The 23041-nt window shown below is 43.9% G+C and overlaps 1 protein-coding gene across 5 annotated transcripts in view; it reads left to right on the forward strand.

Annotated features, from left to right (window-relative positions):
• Nucleotides 1–23041, forward strand: part of THADA (THADA armadillo repeat containing) — a 161408-nt gene that overhangs the window by 135046 nt on the left and 3321 nt on the right. For all 5 annotated transcript variants that reach the window (XM_083432920.1, XM_083432922.1, XM_083432923.1 and 2 more), the window contains 2 exons: nucleotides 484–615; nucleotides 22726–22880. In XM_083432920.1, the coding sequence (XP_083289046.1) occupies nucleotides 484–615; nucleotides 22726–22880 (287 nt within the window). The remainder of the gene's footprint in view (nucleotides 1–483; nucleotides 616–22725; nucleotides 22881–23041) is intronic.

Genomic DNA, 23041 nt, shown 5'->3' on the forward strand with positions numbered 1-23041 from the left:
AAATGAATGGCCCCAGGGCAAGGCACATTAAAACTAATGAAATATACAATTAAACAACCTCAGCTGGGCGGAAGAGCAAGTAAAACAAAATAACCAACCTAAACATCAAAATACTGAGCGAATAGATGTGTCTTCAGCTAGCACTAGAAACTTGACAAAGTCAGTGTCAGCAGACTTTGTGGAAGCAGAACAGGGCGCCAGTTGCAAAACGTCTTCTCTTCTGCTTTTTTATTTTAAAATTTTGATCCGCCCCCCCCCCCCAATTTGTCAGCTATGCACATTTTACAAATACAAAAACCTTCCTTGGAGGTTTTTAAGCAGAGGTTGTTTGTCCATCTGCCATGGATGCTTTAGCTGAGATTCCTGCATTGCAGGGGGTTGGACTTGATGACCCTTGGGTCCCTTCCAACTCTTAAGATTCTATGATTCTGGTGTTGTTGTTTTAAAAAAAAACTCCTAACATTTCTTTTTGTAAATACTTAGGTCTGTCTGATACATTACACCTTTGGAGATGCGTTGTTCAGCTGTTGCAGAGTGAAGAGCAGATAGTAAGGAATACCGTTGCTGGCGTTATAAGACAAGCTCAATCCCAAGAAAATATCTCTAGGAAAACAGGTATGAAATTATTATTCTTCACCATCAACCATCAGTACTTGTGAAAGAGATTCATTGCACATGTCAATGTGTCTAGGTTGATATTGTTAGCAGGTATGACACAAGCTGCAGAAGGAAGCTTTGTGTTTATAGTACAATATCTCAATATCATTTCCCCCCTCTTCGTAACTGTGTGTGAGAATTATTCCTCTGCAGCAGGAAGGGTATATAGGGGTACAGTGGTACCTCGGGTAAAGAACTTAATTCGTTCTGGAGCTGTGTTCTTAACCTGAAACTGTTCTTAACCTGAGGTACCACTTTAGCTAATGGGGGCTTGCGCCGCTGCTGCATGATTTCTCTTCTCATCCTGAAGCAAAGTTCTTAACCCAAGGTACTATTTCTTGTTTAGCGGAGTCTGTAACCTGAAGTGCCTGTAACCCGAGGTACCACTGTACTTTTAAAAATCTCTTCAGTGCTATGAAGATGTTGCCTTTTCAGATTCATAAGTATATAGAACTCTGCATTTCATGTGAATTCAAGTGTTATAATATTTTTATTTATATAGGACATCTTCAGCTGTGTTGAAAATAAAAGTTTATTGTTGCAGCAGACTTAATGGATTCAGGTGTGGTTAGCCACTGCCGCTTTTCTAACCTAGTCATGCTAGGGTTACAATCTACACAGAAACCAAACTATCTGGTTAGGAACAGGATTAATTATTGTTTTGTTTGCTTACAAACAATAACTTGTCAGGTAGTTATGGTCTTGCTCATGATCTGTGCAGTGCAAGCCCATGACAGGTTTATTGCTTTTGCACTCTCTCTCTCTCTCTCTCTCTCTCTCTATATATATATATATATTGTACACACACACACACACACACAAACAAACCCCTCTCTCTCTCCTTTAATCCTTTTAATGTAAGGGACTGCACTTGAAATATTGAATTTAAAGTGAATGCTAAACAGTTCCTTCAAAATCCAATCAAGGATAGGCTCTGTAAAATGTAGCTTATTTCAAAGCAAAATTGCTTTTTACTGAGTATACTCCAAACAATGCAAGCGCAAAAAGACAATTTTTTGAAAAACATTTTTTTAAAAAAGGAGAAATTCTGATCCTTCCGATTTGTTGCCTCCTGGTAGTTTAGTCCCCTCTCTTTCAAGCAGGAAGCTAATGTGGGGCACTTGCTATTTCTTCCCTAGAGCTTCCTTTTCTCCTACATCTTCTGATACGGTTCCAGGGTGTGTTGAGTGGGGAGGAGCTACCCTCCTGTTCCCTGTGGCTCCATCTCCCCTCCTGGCCTCAATTACAAGATAGGAAGGGGTTAAATCACCCTGAGTTGTCATCTCTCCCCAATGCTTTCCCGTTTGTTTTCTCTGTCCCTGGGCTGCTGGATGGCTCTGGGCTAGATCCTCCCTAGGAAACTCCTGGCTGGCTTATCTTCCTGACCAGCAGGTGTCTCCAGCACCACCTGGCTATCCTGGCAGAGGAGGAGTAGATGGCAGTGGAACCATGCCTTTCTATCATCTCCCTCTAGGCTTGTCTGCGACTCGGCAGCTGGCACAATCAGGACGTTGTGAGGCTGGTTTGGCCACAGCTGCAGCCTCCCATTGTGTGCCAGAGGACCTCATCCCAGCTGGCATGCGGGGGGGCGGGGGGTCATCATCCAGGAATCTCTCCAGTAGTTCTGCGTCTGCCACTCAGTTTTAGGATGATGAAGGGTGTGGCTTACAAGTTGGGATTGGTGGGGGAGGGATGGGTTTGATGGGAGTTGAAATCCAACAATATCTGGAGGTCCACAGGTCTCCCACCCATTGACTGTTGGCAAGGGTCACATCACCCCTTGTTTCCCTGTGTTTATTTTGCACTCCTCATGTTGGAAAAGCGCATATTTGTGTGTGTGTGTGTGTGTGTGTGTGTGGCTGCTGAATGCTGTATCTAAATTCATCCACTCTCATTAGCTTGATTGATTCAGAAAATCTTCTGTTTAATTGAAAATTGAAAATATTTGTGCCCCACTTTTCTCAGCCTCGGTCCAATATATCTGAAGGAGCGTCTCCACCCCCATCGTTCTACCCGGACACTGAGGTCCAGCTCTGAGGGCCTTCTGGCGGTTCCCTCACTGCGAGAAGTGAAGTTACAGGGAACCAGGCAGAGGGCCTTCTCGGTAGTGGCACCCTCCCTGTGGAACGCCCTCCCACCAGATATCAAAGAGAACAACAACTACCAGACTTTTAGAAGACAACTGAAGGCAGCCCTGTTTAGGGAAGCTTTTAATGTTTGATGTATTATAGTAGTTTAATATTTTTTTGGAAGCTGCCCAGAGTCACTGGCCCAGCCAGATGGGCGGGGTATAAATAATAAAATTATTATTATTATTATCATAGTCCAAGGCCTCTTACAAGAAATAATAAAGTACAATAAAGCAGCAATATACAAACAGCAAAAAAAGAGGCATGTAGTAAAAACATTGTAAGGATAGCATACATTTCGGTAGTAGCGCCTTTTCTTTAGAATTGCTTTGCTTCTGAACCGAGGCAGGTGCTGAGACTGATGTTATTTCAGATCTACTAGAAACCTATTCTCTCCGGCCCTTGCTGAACATTCATACCAATTTGGCATACTCACTCAATATACCTGTTTTGCCCTAATGTTGGCTGCTGTTTTATTTATTCTGTAATAATAATAATAATAATAATAATAATAATAATAATAGTAATTTATTTGTACCCCGCCCATCTGGCTGGGTTTCCCCAGCCACTCTGGGCGGCTTCCAACAAAGATGAAAAATACACTAAAATGTCACATATTAAAAACTTCCCTGAACAGGGCTGCCTTCAGATGTCTTCTGAATGTCAGGTAGTTGTTTATCGCTTTGACATCTGATGGGAGGACGTTCCACAGGGCGGGCGCCACTACCGAGAAGGCCCTCTGCCTGGTTCCCTGTAACTTGGCCTCTCGCAGTGAGGGAACCGCCAGAAGGCCCTCAGCGCTGGACCTCAGTGTCCGGGCAGAACGATGGGGGTGGAGACACTCCTTCAGATATACTGGACTGAGGCTGTTTAGGGCTTTAAAGGTCAGCACCAACACTTTGAATTGTGCTCGGAAACGTACTGGGAGCCAATGTAGGTCTTTCAAGACCGGTGTTATATGGTCTCGGTGGCCGCTCCCACTCACTAGTCTAGCTGCCGCATTCTGGATTAGTTGTAGTTTCCGGGTCACCTTCAAAGGTAGCCCCACGTAGAGCACATTGCAGTAGTCCAAGCGGGAGATAACAAGTAAGTTTTGACATAACTTTAAGGTTCATTTGTTTGTTTACACTGCCTTGTGATGTTTACAAGAAAAGCTCTATGGCAAGTGTTTCAATAACTAAATAATAATAGGATCCTACCAGAAAAGAGCAAATTATTTCCTTAAATAGGAAGGTATTAATCCTGTAACGGAAGACCAGTAAGGTTAGGGGGAGGCTAATGTTTGGGTGCAGCCACAGAGGTCTGGTTTTGGGTTGAAATCTGGTGAGAGCATTTGCTTAGGTGAAGTAAAAAGTAAGAAGGCTCCGAGTGTTGACCCCTTTTCCACTCATGAAGTCAGGCGTGCTTCTCCTTTCAGGGTGTGAGTTCAGAAAAAGGATTTCCAACCCTGTAATACTCATACAAACCTGAATCCTTAGCACATGATGATGTTGGTTCAGACAAAGAAGTAACTGTAAACAAGGCTTTGTTCTCTGCACACAATGGTAAGCAACTATATAGAAACCATTGTGCTTATCTAAATATTTAAGTTGTGTCTTAGCTCCTGAAGAATGTGGCTTCTTTTCTGTATCACAAAACCTGAATGGGCTGTGCCACTCCTCACCTGGTAAGGATATAGTGTCATGTCTGAGGCCCCAGACAGTAAACTGAAACTGAGCTGAAATGACTACACATCTCCCTGCTTTGTACACCTACCATCATGTGTCTCAATTGATTACGCAGCTATATCTCCAAGCCCATTGTTGTCTGTTGCTTCCCACATATTTCTATCTGGGTCTTTCCTAAGAAAGTAGAAAAGTGGAACTAGCCTTGAATATGTTTTGCTAGAAAACTGCCAAGGCCTGCAATGTTTCTGATACTTGCTAACACATTGGAAATCATCTTCCAGCCCACATAAGATGCTCTGGTTTCCGCTGTGCATAGTCCTGACAAAGAAAAGAGGTGCTGGGACTGTAACTTTAACAGTACCAATAAATGTCTCAGTGTTCTTTGTGTCATGATTGTATTACTACCACACACTCATGTTTAAAGTTTAAAGTATATATTGGCCTAACTACATATACCCACCAGTTTGGCCAAGCACTCCTAAGTTTGGTATACAGGGAGGGAATACCATATTGCCTTCAGGGTCTCGCAGCCTCACCCAGAAACCTTCGCAAGGTGTTGGTTGCCAGCCTTTCAGCCAATGAATTACTCTAGAACAGGGGTAGGCAACCTAGGGCCCAGGGGCCGGATGTGGCCCAATCGCCTTCTCAATCCGGCCCACAGACAGTCCGGGAATCAGTGTGTTTTTACATGAGTAGAATGTGTCCTTTTATTTAAAATGCATCTCTGGGTTATTTGTGGGGCCTGCCTGGTGTTTTTACATGGGTAGAATGTGCGCTTTTATTTAAAATGTATCTCTGGGTTATTTGTGGGGCATAGGAAATCGTTGATTCCCCCCCCCCCCAAAAAAAAAATAGTCCGGCCCACCATATGGTCTGAGGGACGGTGGACCAGCCCACGGCTGAAAAAGGTTGCTGACCCCTGCTCTAGAATCCCTAGAAACACCATCCTCTTATCAAAAAGCTGTTCCCCTGATGCCTGATATTTTTATTTATTTGTTTGTTTTGTTAAATTTCTATTCCGCGTGTCATCCGAGGATCACAGGACAGTTTACAGTATTAAAAGCACAAAATTGCCTAGCATAGTAATATCTATAAGGGCTTGATCAATTAGCAGTGGTATAAATATTATATACCTGCTCAAGGACATTTTCCCCTGCTCCTGCTTGATATGTTTACTGGTTAATTCCCAACACCTGAAAACAGGACCGCTGGAATTTGCCCAGGAGAAATTGGGCTGAAATTTAAGGAGGGAATACAAGTCCACCACTTCCATGCCTGGCATCCTTCTCAGGGTGGGCTGTGTGTTATAAAGCCAGACACCCCATGAAATAACTGGCATCATCCCAGAACCACAACCAGTTTCACTGTGTGCATAAGAGTCAGTTGCTTCCTTCCTGGAAGGTTCCAAGCCTTCCAGCAATCTTAGGCAAGACATTGCCCCGGGGCAGATGGCACGTAGGAGAAGAGCATCTGTGGTTGGTGAGTCTTTCTCCATCAGGTCTCTGGGTGGGGGGGGGGGTAGCGCACCTGAAACAGATAGAAGGGTCCTTTATAATATCCCATTGGATCTCCTGCAGCTGGAGACTGGGATAATTTGTTCTCTGCTATTGGTTAGTGGGGGCATTTACAGAGTGCATGCAGTTAGGCTTGTTTTTCACAGTTGCGAAGCCCTCTCCATTTGTTTGGAATGTTGGAACATTCTACAAGCTTGAGAATTGGTCTTGAACCGGCTGCTAGGCAACAGAAAATCTGCCCAGCAGATTTTATAAAAACTTTATAAAAAGGGCATGTGGTCAGCAAGGGTCAGAGAGAGTGAAAAGTGTCAGTGTGTAAATGAGCACTGAGTCAGCATTAGGTCTCTGGCCAGATGGCTGGAAGAGGAAAGGATTATGTTATTTTATCAATATTCAACCAGTGTAAATTTTTCTTAATAGTAAAGATACTCAGTTAAAAAGGAAACTCTACTGCAAGTCTATTAAAAGAAGAAAACCCAAGAATAGATGCTGCACTTCAACCCGGAGGTTCCTTCAGAATGAGCCTAGTAGATGTTATATTTTCAGAAAGACTGTATGCAGACGGCGGGCCCTAAATACTGTCTTGATTGGAGACAGTGTCATGCCCATGTCATCTTTTCTTTATTTTTCCTTTTTTGACAGGAAATATGTTTAATATCAGAAGTGTACAGAAACACTTTGTTAGCAGCCGCAGATCTTCTGCAGAACATCGATGTATCCTGATGGCAACTCTTAAATTCTCTCAGAATTACCAGAGAGCTAGTTGCATTCACTTTCATATCACAGATGCAGAGCTGCGTGTTTACTCAAACCGAACAGACTCAGGTTTTCATCAGCTATGCATTAGGAGGACACAGGCTTATATTAACATACATTTCAATTTGCTGAAGAGTTTATGAGCCGCACAGTGGTCTCTGGCATGCAAGAAGTCAAAGAGTTCCTCTGTACACTTTGAGCATTGTTGTTGTTTAGTTGTTTAGTCGTGTCCAACTCTTCGTGACCCCATGGACCAGAGCACACCAGGCACTCTTGTTTTCCACTGCCTCCTGCAGTTTGGTCAAACTCATGCTGGTAGCTTCGAGAACACTATCCATCCATCCCGTCCTCTGTCGTCCCCTTCTCCTTGTGCCCCCCCCCTCTTTCCCAACATCAGGGTTTTTTCCAGGGAGTCTTCTCTTCTCATGAGGTGGCCAAAGTATTGGAACCTCAGCTTCACGATCTGTCCTTCCAGTGAGCACTCAGGGCTGATTTCCTTCAGAATGGATAGGTTTGATCTTCTTGCAGTCCATGGGACTCTCAAGAGTCTCTTCCAGTACCATAATTCAAAAGCATCAATTCTTCGGCTATTAGCCTTCTTTATGGTCCAGCTCTCACTTCCATACATCACTACTGGGAAAACCATAGCTTGAACTATATGGACCTTTGTTGGCAAGATGTGTCTGCTTTTTAAGATGCTGCCTAGGTTTGTCATTGCTTTTCTCCCAAGAAGCAGGCATCTTTTAATTTCATGGCTGCTATCTAGTGAAGTGGGCCCTCATCCTTCAGAGCTTGTGCTACAATGAATCTACAGTAATATTGTTGACCATCCGTAGGGGAGATCCACTCGCACGGCGTGCTGTGTTTGATGGCTGTCTGGGCTGGGGCTGTCTGTGAACAAATCACAGTAGGAGGGAGTTCTCTTTGTAGAAAAGATTTCAAAAACGCAGGGCCAAAATATTCTGTAATCTTACATCATTTGAAGTGTGTGTTTTTAAAAGAGAGGAAGCTATATGTAAGCTGTGTTTGTTTCTGATATCAAACAGTCGGATTTAAGATGGCAAGAAGACTGTAATCGTCTACCATCCAAATAAAGAATTTCCCAGTTTGGTAAAGAGACTGGGTGCTGGAGAAGCCAACCGTGGCCTAACTCTGCAAAACAGTTTTATACTCAAGGCAAAAAAATAGAAGAAACCTGAGTGCATGACTTGCCTTATTATTACAGCAGACGCTTAGGCCCCCGAGTTGCTTTGCTAATCTCTGACATGTAATACCCTGTTTTTGTAACCCAGAATGAGAGTGTGTTAAAACCACAGCACTACAAGATGAAACAATATAGTTAATAGACTGTGGGTGTAGGAGGACTATTTTATCTAGACTAAAATGTAGAGAGATTAGAGTCCGGTTGTGTCTTCTGAACCTTAAAAATAAATTGGTGATATAAGACAGCTGGAAGTTTGGAAATCACACTTGCTCGTCATGACTTGATGACATCTTCTGTGGTGGCAGTGATGAGTTCCAGGGCTAATGTCTAACATTGCAAAGACTCTCCTATCTCCTGTCTTCCTTTTAAGTGATTTAGTAGATCTCCCAAGGGTGTGTAAGTGTGAAAAGCCTCTGCTCAGATGGGCATTGATACTAGAGGAGGGTTTAGGAGAGGAGGGTGAGAAGGCTGTGTAAACTGGGGTTGTGGAAGTTAAAAGGCAGCCAGGTTTCACCCCATCTTTGGACTATAGAAACTGGTATGCTTCAGCCTCACCAGTCTTGTTGGCCAGATGTATTGGGACAAATTTATGATGCTGAATGAAGAAGATGCTGCACATTCTTGCCATTAAATAAATGCACTGTAGGCAGAATTATGAAGAAAGGCAAATAAGGTTGCTTTCTTAATTTACTTTTTTACCACCATTAGAAAATATTGCCTGTAGATTCCTGAGTGTTTTTGCACAGGGATGTGCATGTATCATGCTGTATCACTTGGGATGTTTTGTCCCAAGCACTGCGGTGAAGTGGAAGGGTGGTTCAGCAAAACAGTAAGGTTTGAAGGACAGGAATTGTGGATTGTTCTTTTTACTGGAAGCCCTTCCTGATTTTCTCCCCCCCCCCCCCCATTTTGGAAAACAGTGTCTGCCTTTATAAAAACATAAATGTAATTTTTTCCCCAAATTCTGAGACTTTTGCTGATGAATTCTGCAACTGACAGTCATTTAGTACCTTTAAAAACTAGGTCTTTATGGTATAAGCCCATTTCGGCAGCTGCATGATTTTATCCTTGGTTTAGTAAAGGTAAAGGGACCCCTGACCATTAGGTCCAGTCGTGGCTGACTCTGGGGTTGCAACGCTCATCTCGCTTTATTGGCAGAGGGAGCCGGCGTACAGCTTCCAGGTCATGTGGCCAGCATGACTAAGCCACTTCTGGCGAACCAGAGCAGCGCACGGAAACTGTTTACCTTGCCGCCAGAGCGGTACCTATTTATCTACTTGCACTTTGACGTGCTTTCGAACTGCTAGGTTGGCAGGAGCAGGGACCGAGCAACGGGAGCTCCCCCGTCATGGGGATTCGAACCGCCAACATTCTGATCAGCAAATCCTGGGCTCTGTGGTTTAACCCACAGTGCCACCCGCGTCCCTTGGTTTACACAGCTATAAAAAATAAAATGAACAAAAGGCCACAAAATGCAAAAGGTAGTTTGCCACCCATTTATATGCAAAGCTCAGATATATCCAAGATAAGTACAATGACCATGAACATTAATTTGAGCTTTGCATTGAAATGTCACATGTTGTAGCTCTTGCATTTCATGACCTTGCATAATCTTCTGTTTACACCTTTTTTTCACTATGCCAACTGTTGATAACACTCCATGCATCTAATGAAGTGTGTAATAGTCCCCAAAAGCTCATGACACAATAAACGTGTTAGCAATTAAGGTGCCTCCAGACTCTTGACTTCGATTCTATTACTGCATGTGTGTACCAGGAATTAACCATACCACTCATTTATCCTTAAGCAAATATACCTTTGATAAGTCTATCAAAACAGTGGGAGATGCAAACTGTTCACCAAATTGCAATGGCGTTTATTTTGCTAAGGTGTCTTAGTATTAAGACAAGACTTCCCAACTAAAGGCACATTGAAGTGCTGAAAGTTCTGTTGAGTATTTCAGATAAGGAATCTTGAGGACAAATGAAAATAAGGGTTGAAGACCTTTGTAGGCATTTTTTTAGTGACACTTAAAGAGTGCAATTTAAAGTGAGATCCCTTCAGTCAAATGACAGCTGATTAAGTGAGAATAGTGAGAATGAAGTTAATATGGAAGTTAATAGTAGCTGTTCTCATGCTGGTTGAAGTTGAGGTGAAATAGATCACCACCAACAAAGAAAGAATGGTTAACAAAAAAATTGGAAGGTAGCAATTACGTATAAGGTATGGAATTGATTAGAGTGAGAGAAGACAAACAAGAAAGAGAAAATAGAAAAAGATAGATGGAAACTACTGAATTTATGAAGTCTAAATATAACAGAAACATGGGTGAATAGAATAGTTTTTCTGTATAGAAAAGTATAATGCATTTTTGTGTGTTATGTAATTATATAATATTGTAGGATTTAATAAAGTTTTAAAAAAGAAAACGGGTCACGGGTGGCGCTGTGGGTTAAACCACAGAGCCTAGGACTTGCCGATCAGAAGGTTGGCGATTTGAATCCCCGCGACGGGGTGAGCTCCCGTAGCTCGGTCCCTGCTCCTGCCAACCTAGCAGTTCGAAAGCACATCAAAGTGCAAGTAGATAAATACCGTATTTTTCGCCCTATAGGACGCACTTTTTCCCTTCCAAAAATGAAGGGGAAATCTGGGTGCGTCCTATGGGGCGAATGCAGGCTTCGCGGACCTCTCCGCAAACAGCAGGAGCGCTCCCGCTGCTTGCGGAGAGGTGCCTGCATGCTGAAGCCTGCGGGCGCTGAGCTCAGCGCGTCCAGGCTTCGCGGACCTCTCCGCTAGCAGCGGGAGCGCTCCCGCTGCTGGCGGAGAGGTGCCTGCATGCTGAAGCCTGCTCGCGCTGAGCTCAGCGCGCCCAGGCTTCGCGGACCTCTCCGCTAGCAGCGGGAGCGCTCCCGCTGCTGGCGGAGAGGTGCCTGCATGCTGAAGCCTGCGCGCGCTGAGCTCAGCGCGTCCAGGCTTCGCGGACCCCTCCGCTAGCAGCGGGAGCGCTCCCGCTGCTGGCGGAGAGGTGCCTGCATGCTGAAGCCTGCGCGCGCTGAGCTCAGCGCGTCCAGGCTTCGCGGACCTCTCCGCTAGCAGCGGGAGCGCTTCCGCTGCTGGCGGAGAGGTGCCTGCATGCTGAAGCCTGCGCGCGCTGAGCTCAGCGCGTCCAGGCTTCGCGGACCTCTCCGCTAGCAGCGGGAGAGCTCCCGCTGCTGGCGGAGAGGTGCCTGCATGCTGAAGCCTGCGCGCGCTGAGCTCAGCGCGTCCAGGCTTCGCGGACCTCTCCGCTAGCAGCGGGAGCGCTCCCGCTACTGGCGGAGAGGTGCCTGCATGCTGAAGCCTGCGCGCGCTGAGCTCAGCGCGTCCAGGCTTCGCGGACCTCTCCGCTAGCAGCGGGAGCGCTCCCGCTGCTGGCGGAGAGGTGCCCGCATGCTGAAGCCTGCGCGCGTTGAGCTCAGCGCGTCCAGGCTTCGCGGACCTCTCCGCTAGCAGCGGGAGAGCTCCCGCTGCTGGCGGAGAGGTGCCCGCATGCTGAAGCCTGCGCGCGCTGAGCTCAGCGCGTCCAGGCTTCGCGGACCCCTCCGCTAGCAGCGGGAGCGCTCCCGCTGCTGGCGGAGAGGTGCCTGCATGCTGAAGCCTGCGCGCGCTGAGCTCAGCGCGTCCAGGCTTCGCGGACCCCTCCGCTAGCAGCGGGAGCGCTCCCGCTGCTGGCGGAGAGGTGCCTGCATGCTGAAGCCTGCGCGCGCTGAGCTCAGCGCGTCCAGGCTTCGCGGACCTCTCCGCTAGCAGCGGGAGCCAGCACTGGGCTCCCACGGCTTGCAGAGAGCTGCCTGTTTGGGGGCTGGGGTCGGGGGAAGCTCAGGCTTCCCCAACCCCGCGCCTGGGGGGGAAATAATTTTTTTCCTTTATTTCCCCCCCAAAAAACTAGGTGCGCCTTATGGGACGGTGCGTCCTATAGGGCGAAAAATACGGTAGGTACCGCTCTGGCGGGAAGGTAAACGGCGTTTCCGTGCGCTGCTCTGGTTCGCCAGAAGCGGCTTAGTCATGCTGGCCACATGACCCGGAAGTTGTACGCCGGCTCCCTCGGCCAATAAAGCGAGATGAGCGCCGCAACCCCAGAGTCGGCCACGACTGGACCTAATGGTCAGGGGTCCCTTTACCTTTACCTAAAAAAGAAAAAGAAAAGCAGCTCAGTAAGCAAAATGGACAGCGTGTTTTTATAGTTATTTGAAATAATATAGTAACTATTAAGGAAAAAGAGGGTGCTGTTGGTAAACAAGGATATAAGGCAGGCATAGGCAACATTGGCCCTCCAGGTGTTTTGGGACTACAACTCCCATCATCCCTAGCTAACAGGACCAGTGGTCAGGAATGATGGGAGTTGTAGTCCCAAAAATATATGGAGGGCTGAGTTTGCCTATGCCTGATATAAGGCTACAATCCTAAATGAACATACTGAGACTGAAACTTCCAACATATGAACGCACTCTGTATTTGTCCAGAACAGGCTCTGTCAGTATGTAAGGCTCACATTTCATTGGCATCACAAGGCATCTCATTTATTTCCTTAAATTGCTTGTTTGATGAAAGTAAAGGCAGGTTCGGTCAAGACAGTGCTGTTGGTAAATGAACTATCTGCTCTCCCAACAACGCTTTCTTTTTGATCTCATTTCATACACTTTTGAAAAGGCTTCACTTTATAGGAAGAGTTAAACTTATATACAGCACTGCTTTTCTTTTGAACAGTTTAAAATAATAATAATTATTGCAATTTGTATGGAAATAATCTTTTTTAAAAAAATAAAATCATGTAGGGTCTTTGCAGGCCATGATAAATCATTATATTGTTGTACAAACTTCAGTTTAAGACAGTAATGCAGGACATTCTTGTACAGACACACTGTCCGTTTCTAATTCTTGATATCCAGCTATGCGCATCTCCCATAAATAGGTTTTGGAATAAGTGGATTGCTGCTCATTACTATATTGCAAAGCTCTTTGTAGCTTTGTAACCCAACAGTTGCTGCACTTTACTGAAGCACATACTTAGGACTGTCTAGCGCTATTCAACAGTTTAAGTGCGCATATAGAAAATAGATGCCTTCTATACACATTTTGGTATAATTTTTGCACATCATTTGGCATGTAGGACGGTTAGCTTTATGGTGCCACCTGCTGGGAAGCCCTGTTTTAACACTGAAATTGCCAGTGAATCCCTTGATTCCTTCCAGTTCCTTTGCATCTGGTCGGATGGCTGGAGCCCTTTTGCTGCCACAAATCTAGTTTTCAGCAAGGCAGTATGTTTCAACCCAGATTGGCATGCCTCAAAGACATAGCTGTGGATTTTCTTCCATTTTTGAAGGCATAGGTTGCAATTCTGGGAGTAGGACCCACTACACTCAATGGGACTTACTTTTGAGTAGGCTGAGTAGAGGATTGTGCGGTTAATCCATCCTTACTCTCATTACATTGTGATTTGGGGCCAATTCATGCATTATTTTGTGATCTTTACGCAATAATTTTTTCATTTGATTGGCCAAGTGTGTGAGACAGAAGGGGGGGGGGGGAGACACTTCACCAAGGAGAATAAAATACAAAAGGGACTGTCCGAGAAATCACTTTTAAAAGAAGCATATTTTGACATATCTTGATACTTTCCATGGGCCAAGTTAAAATATGCTAATATTGCCCATAAGGACTTTATGACACTAGCATGCTATTTAAATTATCCTTCGTTTACCTACATTGAGGGTAAACAAAGACTTTCTACTCAGAAGGGATACAAACTGTGCATGTCCAGCAGTACAGTCCTGTACATGCCTACCCAAAGTATCCTCGCTTCCTTTAGGACCTTTAGTTCCTGGTTAGTGGGTGTACGATTGCAGCCCAAGCTTGTTGCATGCATTTTATTGCAAAGTCTGTATAGAGTATGCCCTGCAGCTGCAATTATGGCACAGTGTTCCCATTTGGATTCAGCCACTTTCTGCATAGTATTTTGACAGAGTATTTCACACATTTTCATTAAATCTTTTGTACACACACACACACACACACACACACACACCATCCAGCCTGCCTGTACAGGTTTCTTGCCGTCAGTAAAACAGAGCGAGTTCCCAGAACACACAACTGTTGAGAGGCAGTCCTTTAAAACAGCCAGTAAAATATAAATATTGCCATAAACTGTGAACAGCCCCAGGTTGGGCCGGTGTCAAAACTACGATGACCTAAGATGGTGGCTGATGTGCACTGCTGTTCAAAAGATAAATTTAGTAATCTACACTTGTGCCCCTCTCTTAGTAAACAAATCTAAAAGCCCAAGGCCATCACTGCAGCTTATCTGTGGTCTGTCAGGTCAGTGTTTGTCAGTCCAGGCCTGCTGGATTGGCTCAGTCACAGAGCTGGGAAAGGTGCAGAAAAGGGCAATTGAGATGATCAATGTGTTGCCGCACCTCCTCCATGAGGAAAGGCCAAAGTGTCCAGAGCTCTAAAATTATTAAGAAAAACAACTTAAGCGGAGGAGATGACAGGGGGTTATGAAATTACACATCGTTTGGAAACAAGCAGATAGAGTCCTGTCCCCCACACTTCCTATTAGTAAAACTTGGGGCCGTCCAATGAAATTTATTAGCAGCAGGATCTAGGATAAAGAACTTACTTTTTCACCCAGTGGTGGAATTTTCTTCCCCAAGTTTTGGTGATACGTCACTAGCTTTAAACATTGATTGAATTGATATACGGTTGATTTAGAACTGTTGGCCACGATGGAGGTTTCGGGTTTAGAGGCAGGAAATACTTGAGGCACTGAATACTAGTTGTTGGAGGCAACAGCAGTGGAAGACAGTTGGTCTTCATGTCTTGATGGTGGACTTCCTGAAAGCATCTAGTTGTCCACCATTAGGGAAACAGGATGGCTAGATGATCCAATGGAGCTTTTGTGTTCTTAATTACTGAACACTGCCCGATGTGTTTTTGAGTATAAACAGTCTAGTGTGTATATGTGAACAAGCTGTGGAAAGGGTTTAACTTAACATGCACCATAGGCAATACCTGATACAGTCTCTTTGTCTGACAAGATGCCTTAATATATTATCTGTAAATATTTTTATAGTTCAACCCATAAACGGGCTTGTTTTAAAAAGCAATGATAGTAGTAGCCTTCTTGACATGTATCACTATCCTGAATAGGGTGCCCATTGCAACAACACTCTTCCCGGGAGTTGCAATCTGTGATGCACCGCTGTTATATTTCATATTAGCAACAAAGTCCTTTTCCCATTGGATGTTCCTGTGGGTCACAATATGTGCCAGTCACAAAGTGCAAAGTTGGAGTTATCTCTTTATTAACAAAACTATGATCTCCACAAACTTCGATGGGTATCATGCAAGTAAACACAGCAGCTCATTCCCTCTGGGTCTTACCCCCATGAAATCCATTGCCGAGACTAAAGTCCCTGGTTCCCCACAGCTGTCTGTGTCTTCTCTCCAAGGCTTTCCCAAGCACCCGGAGACTGTGCCTGCATGCAGCTAATCTCTCCTCCGCCCTTTTCATGCCTCTCCTAGTTCTGGAAGAAAGGGGGTAGGGAAGCTTGTCGCAATAGGAAGGGGAGATACCTGTGACCAGCCTGACCCATCTTAATACAAAACCCATGGTTTATCTGTTCTGTGTTCTCTTATGAAATCACATGCCTGTTCTTGTACTGAAATATGGACTGGGCATGAAAACGTGAGATGGACCATCTGCTCTGAAGCTGAGGGATTAGAAAGAGAAAGTTACCATATACTAGAGGAGACTGGCTATATCCACACCATACATTTAAAGTACAGTGGACACTCGGGTTGTGAACGTGATCTGTGCAGGAGGCACATTCGCAACCTGCAGCGCCACATCTGCGCATGCGCTGGTCGCGATTCAGCGCATGTGCAAGTGCCGAAACCCAGAAGTAACCCGTTCCAGTACTTCCGGGTTCGGTTTGGTGCGCAGCCCAAAAACACGCAACCTGAAGCGTCTGAAGTATGACTGTACGTCCAGTATACATCCTGGGAATCGTAGTTTCCCCCCTCACACAGAGATACAATTCCCAGCACCCTTAACAAACTCTAGGAGGTCTTCCCCACCACCTGCTACCTGATGCTTTTGAATGGAGAGGCCAAGTTTTCAACTCTTGACCTCCCTTTTCCCACTTACCAGCTTCAGCTTCTGATTCTTGACTTTTCTCCGCCCAACTCCCAGCTCACTAAGCCCTGTTACTCCTTCAGCTTCTGACCTCTCCAGTCTTCTCCCTCTGACCACTCATTGTCATCCCACCAACAACACTCCCTGGGATCTGAGCCTTTTCCCCTTGGTGATTCTCCAGCTGGTTCTTCCCACCATTCCTGTGTGTGCAAGCAGTCCATGACACCCTGGCATAGCCTTTTGCAGTCTCCAAGGCCCATTGTCTACAAGTGCACACTCTTCTTTGTTCCTGATGTTGCCACAACTAATTTAGCACCAGGCTGTCTGAGCCCTGTCTTCTGTGTGAAGCAACACTGCCATTTAGAATATGGCTGCATTCATGACAGAGGTGGTGATGGGAGAGATCAATGAAACAAATGAAGATAAGATCATCCATCACGGGATGCTGACCATTTGCTAAAGGAGTTTCGGTTAGCCCCATTAGCAGTGCTCTGGTATCTTATAGTGAATTTTCTCCTTTTAAGATTGAAGGAGGGCTAATTTGAAAAAGCAGCAACACTGACTCAGTCCTTGGATGTAATGCTGAGAGAAGAGATCGTAAACTGATAGCCAATAACTGTAAATCAAACTCTTTGATTTTAAAAGACATTTCTGAACTTACTGAGGCTTGTTTTTATCCTTTTGCAAAAGCGATAGAAATAAACTATGTAAGAAAATCCTCCTCCTTATTCTTGATTTAAAACAAAAGAAAGAATCTCCCAAAGTGGAAGACAACCTGTGTCTCTATCATTCACCTGAGAATGTTCACAGACAGAGCATCAATGCAGCATTCACTATTTAGATTGGGCTATGCCACTAACATCTGTCTAGGTGGACCTTATGTATATTTTCATCAGATAATAAATGCAGTTTTCTTCATTAATTATAGTTCATCAGTTTGGGAATTGCCCCAAAGATAAGCAATATGAGAATTTCCTCTGCCCCCGCATACACATTTCATTTTAGTTTCAGCCATCGTGTAGTTAATTACTTAGTTACTTGGGTTCAAGCAGCCCAAATACAAATCCCTTTTGCATTGTGGTCAAAAAGTTGACCTACTTTGGTCTGTGTATCAATTCCCTGGAGGTTCATATTTTTAGTATGCTTTTGAGATTAAATGTTTTCCATTTGCTTTTAATATTCCAAATACGTTTTTGTTTTCTATTTGATTGTATTGCTTTAACTTTTCCGTGCTTGCCAGCCTGAGCTCCCTGGGTGCAAGGATAGCCTATAAAAGGGGTCAGCAACCTTTTTCAGCTGTGGGCCAGTCCACCGTCCCTCCGACCATGTGGAGGGCCGGACTATATTTTGGGGAAAAAATATGAACGAATTCCTGTGCCCCACAAATAACCCAGAGATGCATTTTAAATAAAAGCACACATTCTACTCATGTAAAAACACCAGGCAGGCCCCACAAATAACCCAGAGATGCATTTTATATCTAATAGTAATAATAATAATAATTTATTATTTGTACCCCGCCCATCTGGCTGGGTTTCCCCAGCCACTCTTGGCAGCTTCCACAAAGACCAAAAATACACTAAGATGTCACACATCAAAAACTTCCCTGAACAGGGCTGCCTTAAGATGTCTTCTGAATGTCAGGTAGTTGTTTATCTCTTTGACATCTGATGGGAGGGTGTTCCACAGGGCGGGCGCCACTACCAAGAAGGCCCTCTGCCTGGTTCCCTGTAACTTCACTTCTCGCAGTGAGGGAACCACCAGAAGGCCCTCGGCGCTGGATCTCAGTGTCCAGGCTGAACGATGGGGGTGGAGACACTCCTTCAGGTATACTGGGCTGAGGCCGTTTAGGGCTTTAAAGGTCAGCACCAACACTTTGAATTGTGCTCGGAAAGGTACCTTAAATAAAAGGACACATTCTACTCACCGTCCGTGGGCCGGATTGAGAAGGCGAGTGGGCCACATCCAGCCCATGGGCCTTAGGTTGCCTACCCCTGGCCTATAAATTAAATTATACTTTGCATCTTGGCTACTCAGCATTTGAGGGTTCTGAGAAAAAGTGGGACTTAAGAGCAGAAAGTAGTACTCCTGTTTACCAGATAGAAAACTGTTAGTATTTCCACTTTAATTCAACAGTTAAAAGTAGAGAATTCTGCCTTCCACCCCCACTCTGGGTTGGTGGCTGGGACTACATAACCATCCAACCCAATGGCTTATTGAGTTTTAGGGAGGAGGAGTGGAGAGAAAGGAATTTGTAGTATCTGTGTGTGTTCCACTTAGGCTCCTGGTGATATTAATGAAGTGGTATTGGCACTGAAATACACATGGTTAAGTTTCGACAAGTAGTGTTTCTGGCTTGCAGAAATCGGTGCCAAGCAAAAAAAAAAAAAAAAGGAAAGGAAACAAACTGGCAACTGAATTCTTGGCCCATATATTTTCCAACATTATTTTCTGTTTCTAAACTCTTGTTACTCTCCAAAGCTTCTTTATTTGGGCTAGCAAACCATAGTAAACGGTGCCCCCTCAACTCAGCCTCCAGTTAATACAAGTTTGGGTCTTCAAAAGGGGAGGGCAAATGAGATCCACGAAAATTCCTCAGCAGTGAAATTTAATAAATATTTTTAACAGCTAGTCAAACATGCAAGATATATTGAATTTCCCCCCTTGCTGAGTAACCAGGTTTTATGTAAGGTTATAAAAGAGTCAAGTGGTAAAATGTCCTAAACACGTCCTCTGTGGTATTCCTACTGGCGGCAATCATTTTGCAACAAAACCATATTCTTTTAAAAAAAATACAAATACAGCATGGGATTTTTTATGCTTTTGAATTCTCTTAGCTGCTCTTATAGTTGAAAGGGTTTATTAAACCGTGCCATAGGAATGCGCAAGAGGGGTTTAAATCTGATTGATTTTTGTGTAGTCCTTTATGCTGCCAACGTCACATCCCAGTAATTTTTGATCTGAAAACTCTTCCAACTGCACTATGGGAAATGCACATGGCTGGCTTGAGTGTCGTTTGGGTTTGTGAGCTGCTGCCACATGCCAGCAATGATTCAGAGGTCTGAGTTTCTCAGATTAATTTTTGAATTGGACTGGAGACCATCTTCAGAATGGATCTGCAAAATATTCCTGGAGAGCACCAAGGCATGCCCAAAAGTGTCTCTTGGCTACAGTGCGGGAATAAAATCACTGGCCAGGGCCTAGAGACTCGGAGTCAATATGGCTTGAGGGTCGTAGGCTGGTCCCTTCTGCGTTCCTGACCTAATGAACAGAGACAGTTGGGTGGCAAAGAGGGCCCAGTCTGTCTCCTGGAGGCCTCAGGCTGTAGAGAAGTCCCCAATACTACTCTGTTGGACACACACTCCTTTGTGATCCAGCTTAGCATGCCTGGAGAACAGTAGTGGTCTGCTTGAAAGCAACTGCCCAACATATAACCCACATTGTTGTTGTTGTTGTTGTTTAGTCCTTTAGTTGTGTCCGACTCTTCGTGACCCCATGGACCAGAGCACGCCAGGCCCTCATATGCCTGTTGTCTTTGTCCATGTTCTTGGCAAGGATACTGGAGTGGCTTGCCGGTTCCTGCTCCAATAACCCAGATACCAACCTATTTGATTTAGTACCTTAGCTTAACTAAGATTGAACTGGCTTAAAATCAAGAACTAAACTTAACTGAATCATGGTGGGTGTTTATAAGATTCTTATATGCCTAGACTGGTGTAGTAATGTCCATGGGTAGGATCCTAAGAAAGTCAACTCCACTGATGAGTAAGATTTAAAAGTGCCCAGCCTTCTTTTATTGAATCCCATAGAATTACCTAACTACAGAAAAATTCCCCTAAAACTGTTTTTTTTAATATTTCTTGTTCTGTTCCATTTCTGTGTTGTGCAATATGTGCATCACTGAAAAACCAATAAAATGAAAATAATTAATCTGAATGATTGCATTCCCTTCATCTTTGAGCTTTGCAGGGTGGAAAGTTCTTCTTTCAGAGAATACTATGGTGATGATTTCTGACCCATCGATTTGTAAAGACTGAATTGGCCGAGCTCAGTATTTGTCCCAAATATGAGTGATGATAATCAGCTACGTCATGCTCAGAGTAGACCCATTGATTTCAGTAGTTTGACTAACATTGGACATCACCGCAGATGTTCTTCAGCAGCAAACACTTCTTGGCGCCGAGATTAAATTATTTTACAATGCCTCATATAAGCCAACAGGGAAGTGATTAGTAAACACAGAACATCAGAATTTCTTTGTTCGCAAATACCATTTTCAAAACTGCAGGTTATATATTATGCTTTCTTCAGCGTGCACAATATATCTGGCTCCTCAATATAGTTGAAAACAGCCTGTTGGTACATTCCTACAATTCTCCTTGGGGGGATGGGATTAAGAAGAAAAGGTTGTATATTTTTGAAGCCACATAGTAGTCTACCAAGAGAAATGTTTACATCTGGCATGATCAAAAGTCTTCTGGTATATGAATATGTGTGTGGGAGGTCTTGCTCTACATTAAATGGATTAACAAAGACGACTCAAAACACTGTAGCTCCTACCTTTTCTTTTTTTAAAAAAAGTTCTTCCTGAAGCTTAAAATACCTGTGTCTTTTTTTTCTGAAAAAAGTTTTTAAATCTTCCATTGTTTTTATTTGAAGTGTGTGGTATTCATGCTTAAGCTTTTTATGTAATTGCTGGGTTGAAGAAACAAAGGATGGCCTGTACTTTAACCATTTAAATAGCTTGCTTTTTGCACTTTAGAACTCCCACCTTCTACAACTCTGGAACCTGATAAACAAGACATTTGATAGTTTATGATTTTTATATTAAACAATCCACTATAACTTCCCCTTCACAGACCACCAAATTTTGGACTTCCTTTAAACTTTTCTGTGTTGGCTGTTGGTTGGTTGCTGGTTCTTTCGGGAGACTAGTTTAAGAATGTTTTGCTTAATAGCCCGGATTCTTAACAGTTTCAGCATAAATGATTTGAGATGAGATGTAAGGAACAGTTGGACTTTATTGTAGGCCACAATAGAACTTAATTAAAGGGGGAGTTGTTACAATAAACAGATTAAATTAACTCTGAAGGAGGTACAATTTGCAAGCCATAGCTGCTGCTCTTTTGCAGGCAAATGTGCCAACTCAAATGTTGAACTTTGGAAATAGGTTCTGCAGAAATGATGGTCCTCTTTGGCCACATCTTTTCCTGTGTCTTCCTTTACTATAGCTTTGCTTCCCCAATTCATGGAGGGGGGGAGGGCATTGCTTTAGCCTCACTCTGCCAGTCCCCCACATACACGAATGGAATACCCAACTGCTGCCTGTGCTTGAGCAGCTTTTATAATCATAATAATCTATTTATACCCCGCCCATCTGGCTGGGTTTCCCCAGCCACTCTGGACGGCTTCCAACAAAATATTAAAATACAATAGTCCTTCAGATATTAAAAGCTTCCCTAAACAGGTCTGCCTTCAGATGCCTTCTAAAACTCTGGTAGTTGTTTATCTCTTTGACATCTGGTGGGAGGGCGTTCCACAGGGTAGGTGCCACTACTGAGAAGGCCCTCTGCCTGGTTCCCTGTAACCTAATTTCTCGCAGTGAAGGAACCACCAGAAGGCCCTTGGCACTGGACCTCAGTGTCTGGGCTGAACGATTGGGGTGGAGATGCTCCTTCAGGTATACTGGACACATTGTCTATGTATATGTACTTGGTACCTTGGGTTAAGAACTTAATTCAGTCTGGAGGGCCGTTCTTAACCTGAAACTGTTCTTAACCTGAGGTACCACTTTAGCTAATGGGGCCTCCCACTGCTGCCGCGCCGCCACCGCACAATTTCTGTTCTCAACATGAAGCGTCTGTAACCTGAAGCATCTGTAACCCAAGGTACCACTGTATATTGGTATGGTCTATTTCTTGATTTAAAACAGGAAAATCACCTATTTGCGGTGTTTTGCCTATGCTTGCTGAAAGGTGCATATGCAAGTAGCATTCATCAGTGTTTTCTGCTAGCTACACCTGACAGCTTGCCCATGAGAGTAAGATGATTTGGGACAGAAATTGAAACTGTCCTGAAGAGACTAGGCTCTGAGATTCAAGTCTTGCATATGACACCTAAGCTGAGCATTAAAATGAATTTCTCCATCCCAGTGGCCAACTTATTATTATGACTCTTGGTATATTTATTTATTAAATTTATATCCCACCCTTCCTCCCAAGAGAGTGTGGGGTGGCAAACACATTGGTGATATATATAAAAAACACAATTAATAATAATAATAATAATAATAATAATAAAAAAAAAACATGTTTGAAACAATTAAAATAGTTTTAAAAACCTAAAACCAGTTTATCATTAAAAATATTTAAAACAATCACATACAGCTCATAATTTCAAGGTTACCCGAAACTATCTGTCAGCCATCAAATGCCTCTCCTCCTTGCCACTAAATTCTAACATATTTTAAAAGTTGAACAATGGCAGCCTGTTGTTGTTTTTTTTAAGGTAAATAAAGGGTTTTGATTTGCATGATCTTAACAATTCCTGTGTTTTTCTTTTTTGGCATAATACATGTTTATATGGATACGCTTAGAGAATTATTTTTACTTTCTCCCTGCAGAGCTTGGCTTCCAAGTGGTGAATGCAGCAATGGCCATGGATTTAACATTTTTTATATTGTGTGAACTGCTGCAGCAGTGGGAGCAGACCAGCGCTGGGGTCTTAATCTTACTGGAGTGGCTGCTAGGAAAAGAAGATTTAGAGACTACAACCTTTGTAAGTCAGCTAACCAGTGCTTGACCACAGCTAGGAAATGCTTGGGTTTTTCAGTGCAATCAATTGGCTTTTTGCAGGATTTCTTTCAAGGTCGCATGGAAGCATGCTTTTGGAACGCAGAAGAGATGTTAACATCGGAACCATGGTTTTGCTTTTTTAAA

The sequence above is a fragment of the Podarcis tiliguerta genome, assembly GCF_965153285.1.
Source record: "Podarcis tiliguerta genome assembly, chromosome: 3".
NCBI lineage: Eukaryota > Metazoa > Chordata > Lepidosauria > Squamata > Lacertidae > Podarcis > Podarcis tiliguerta.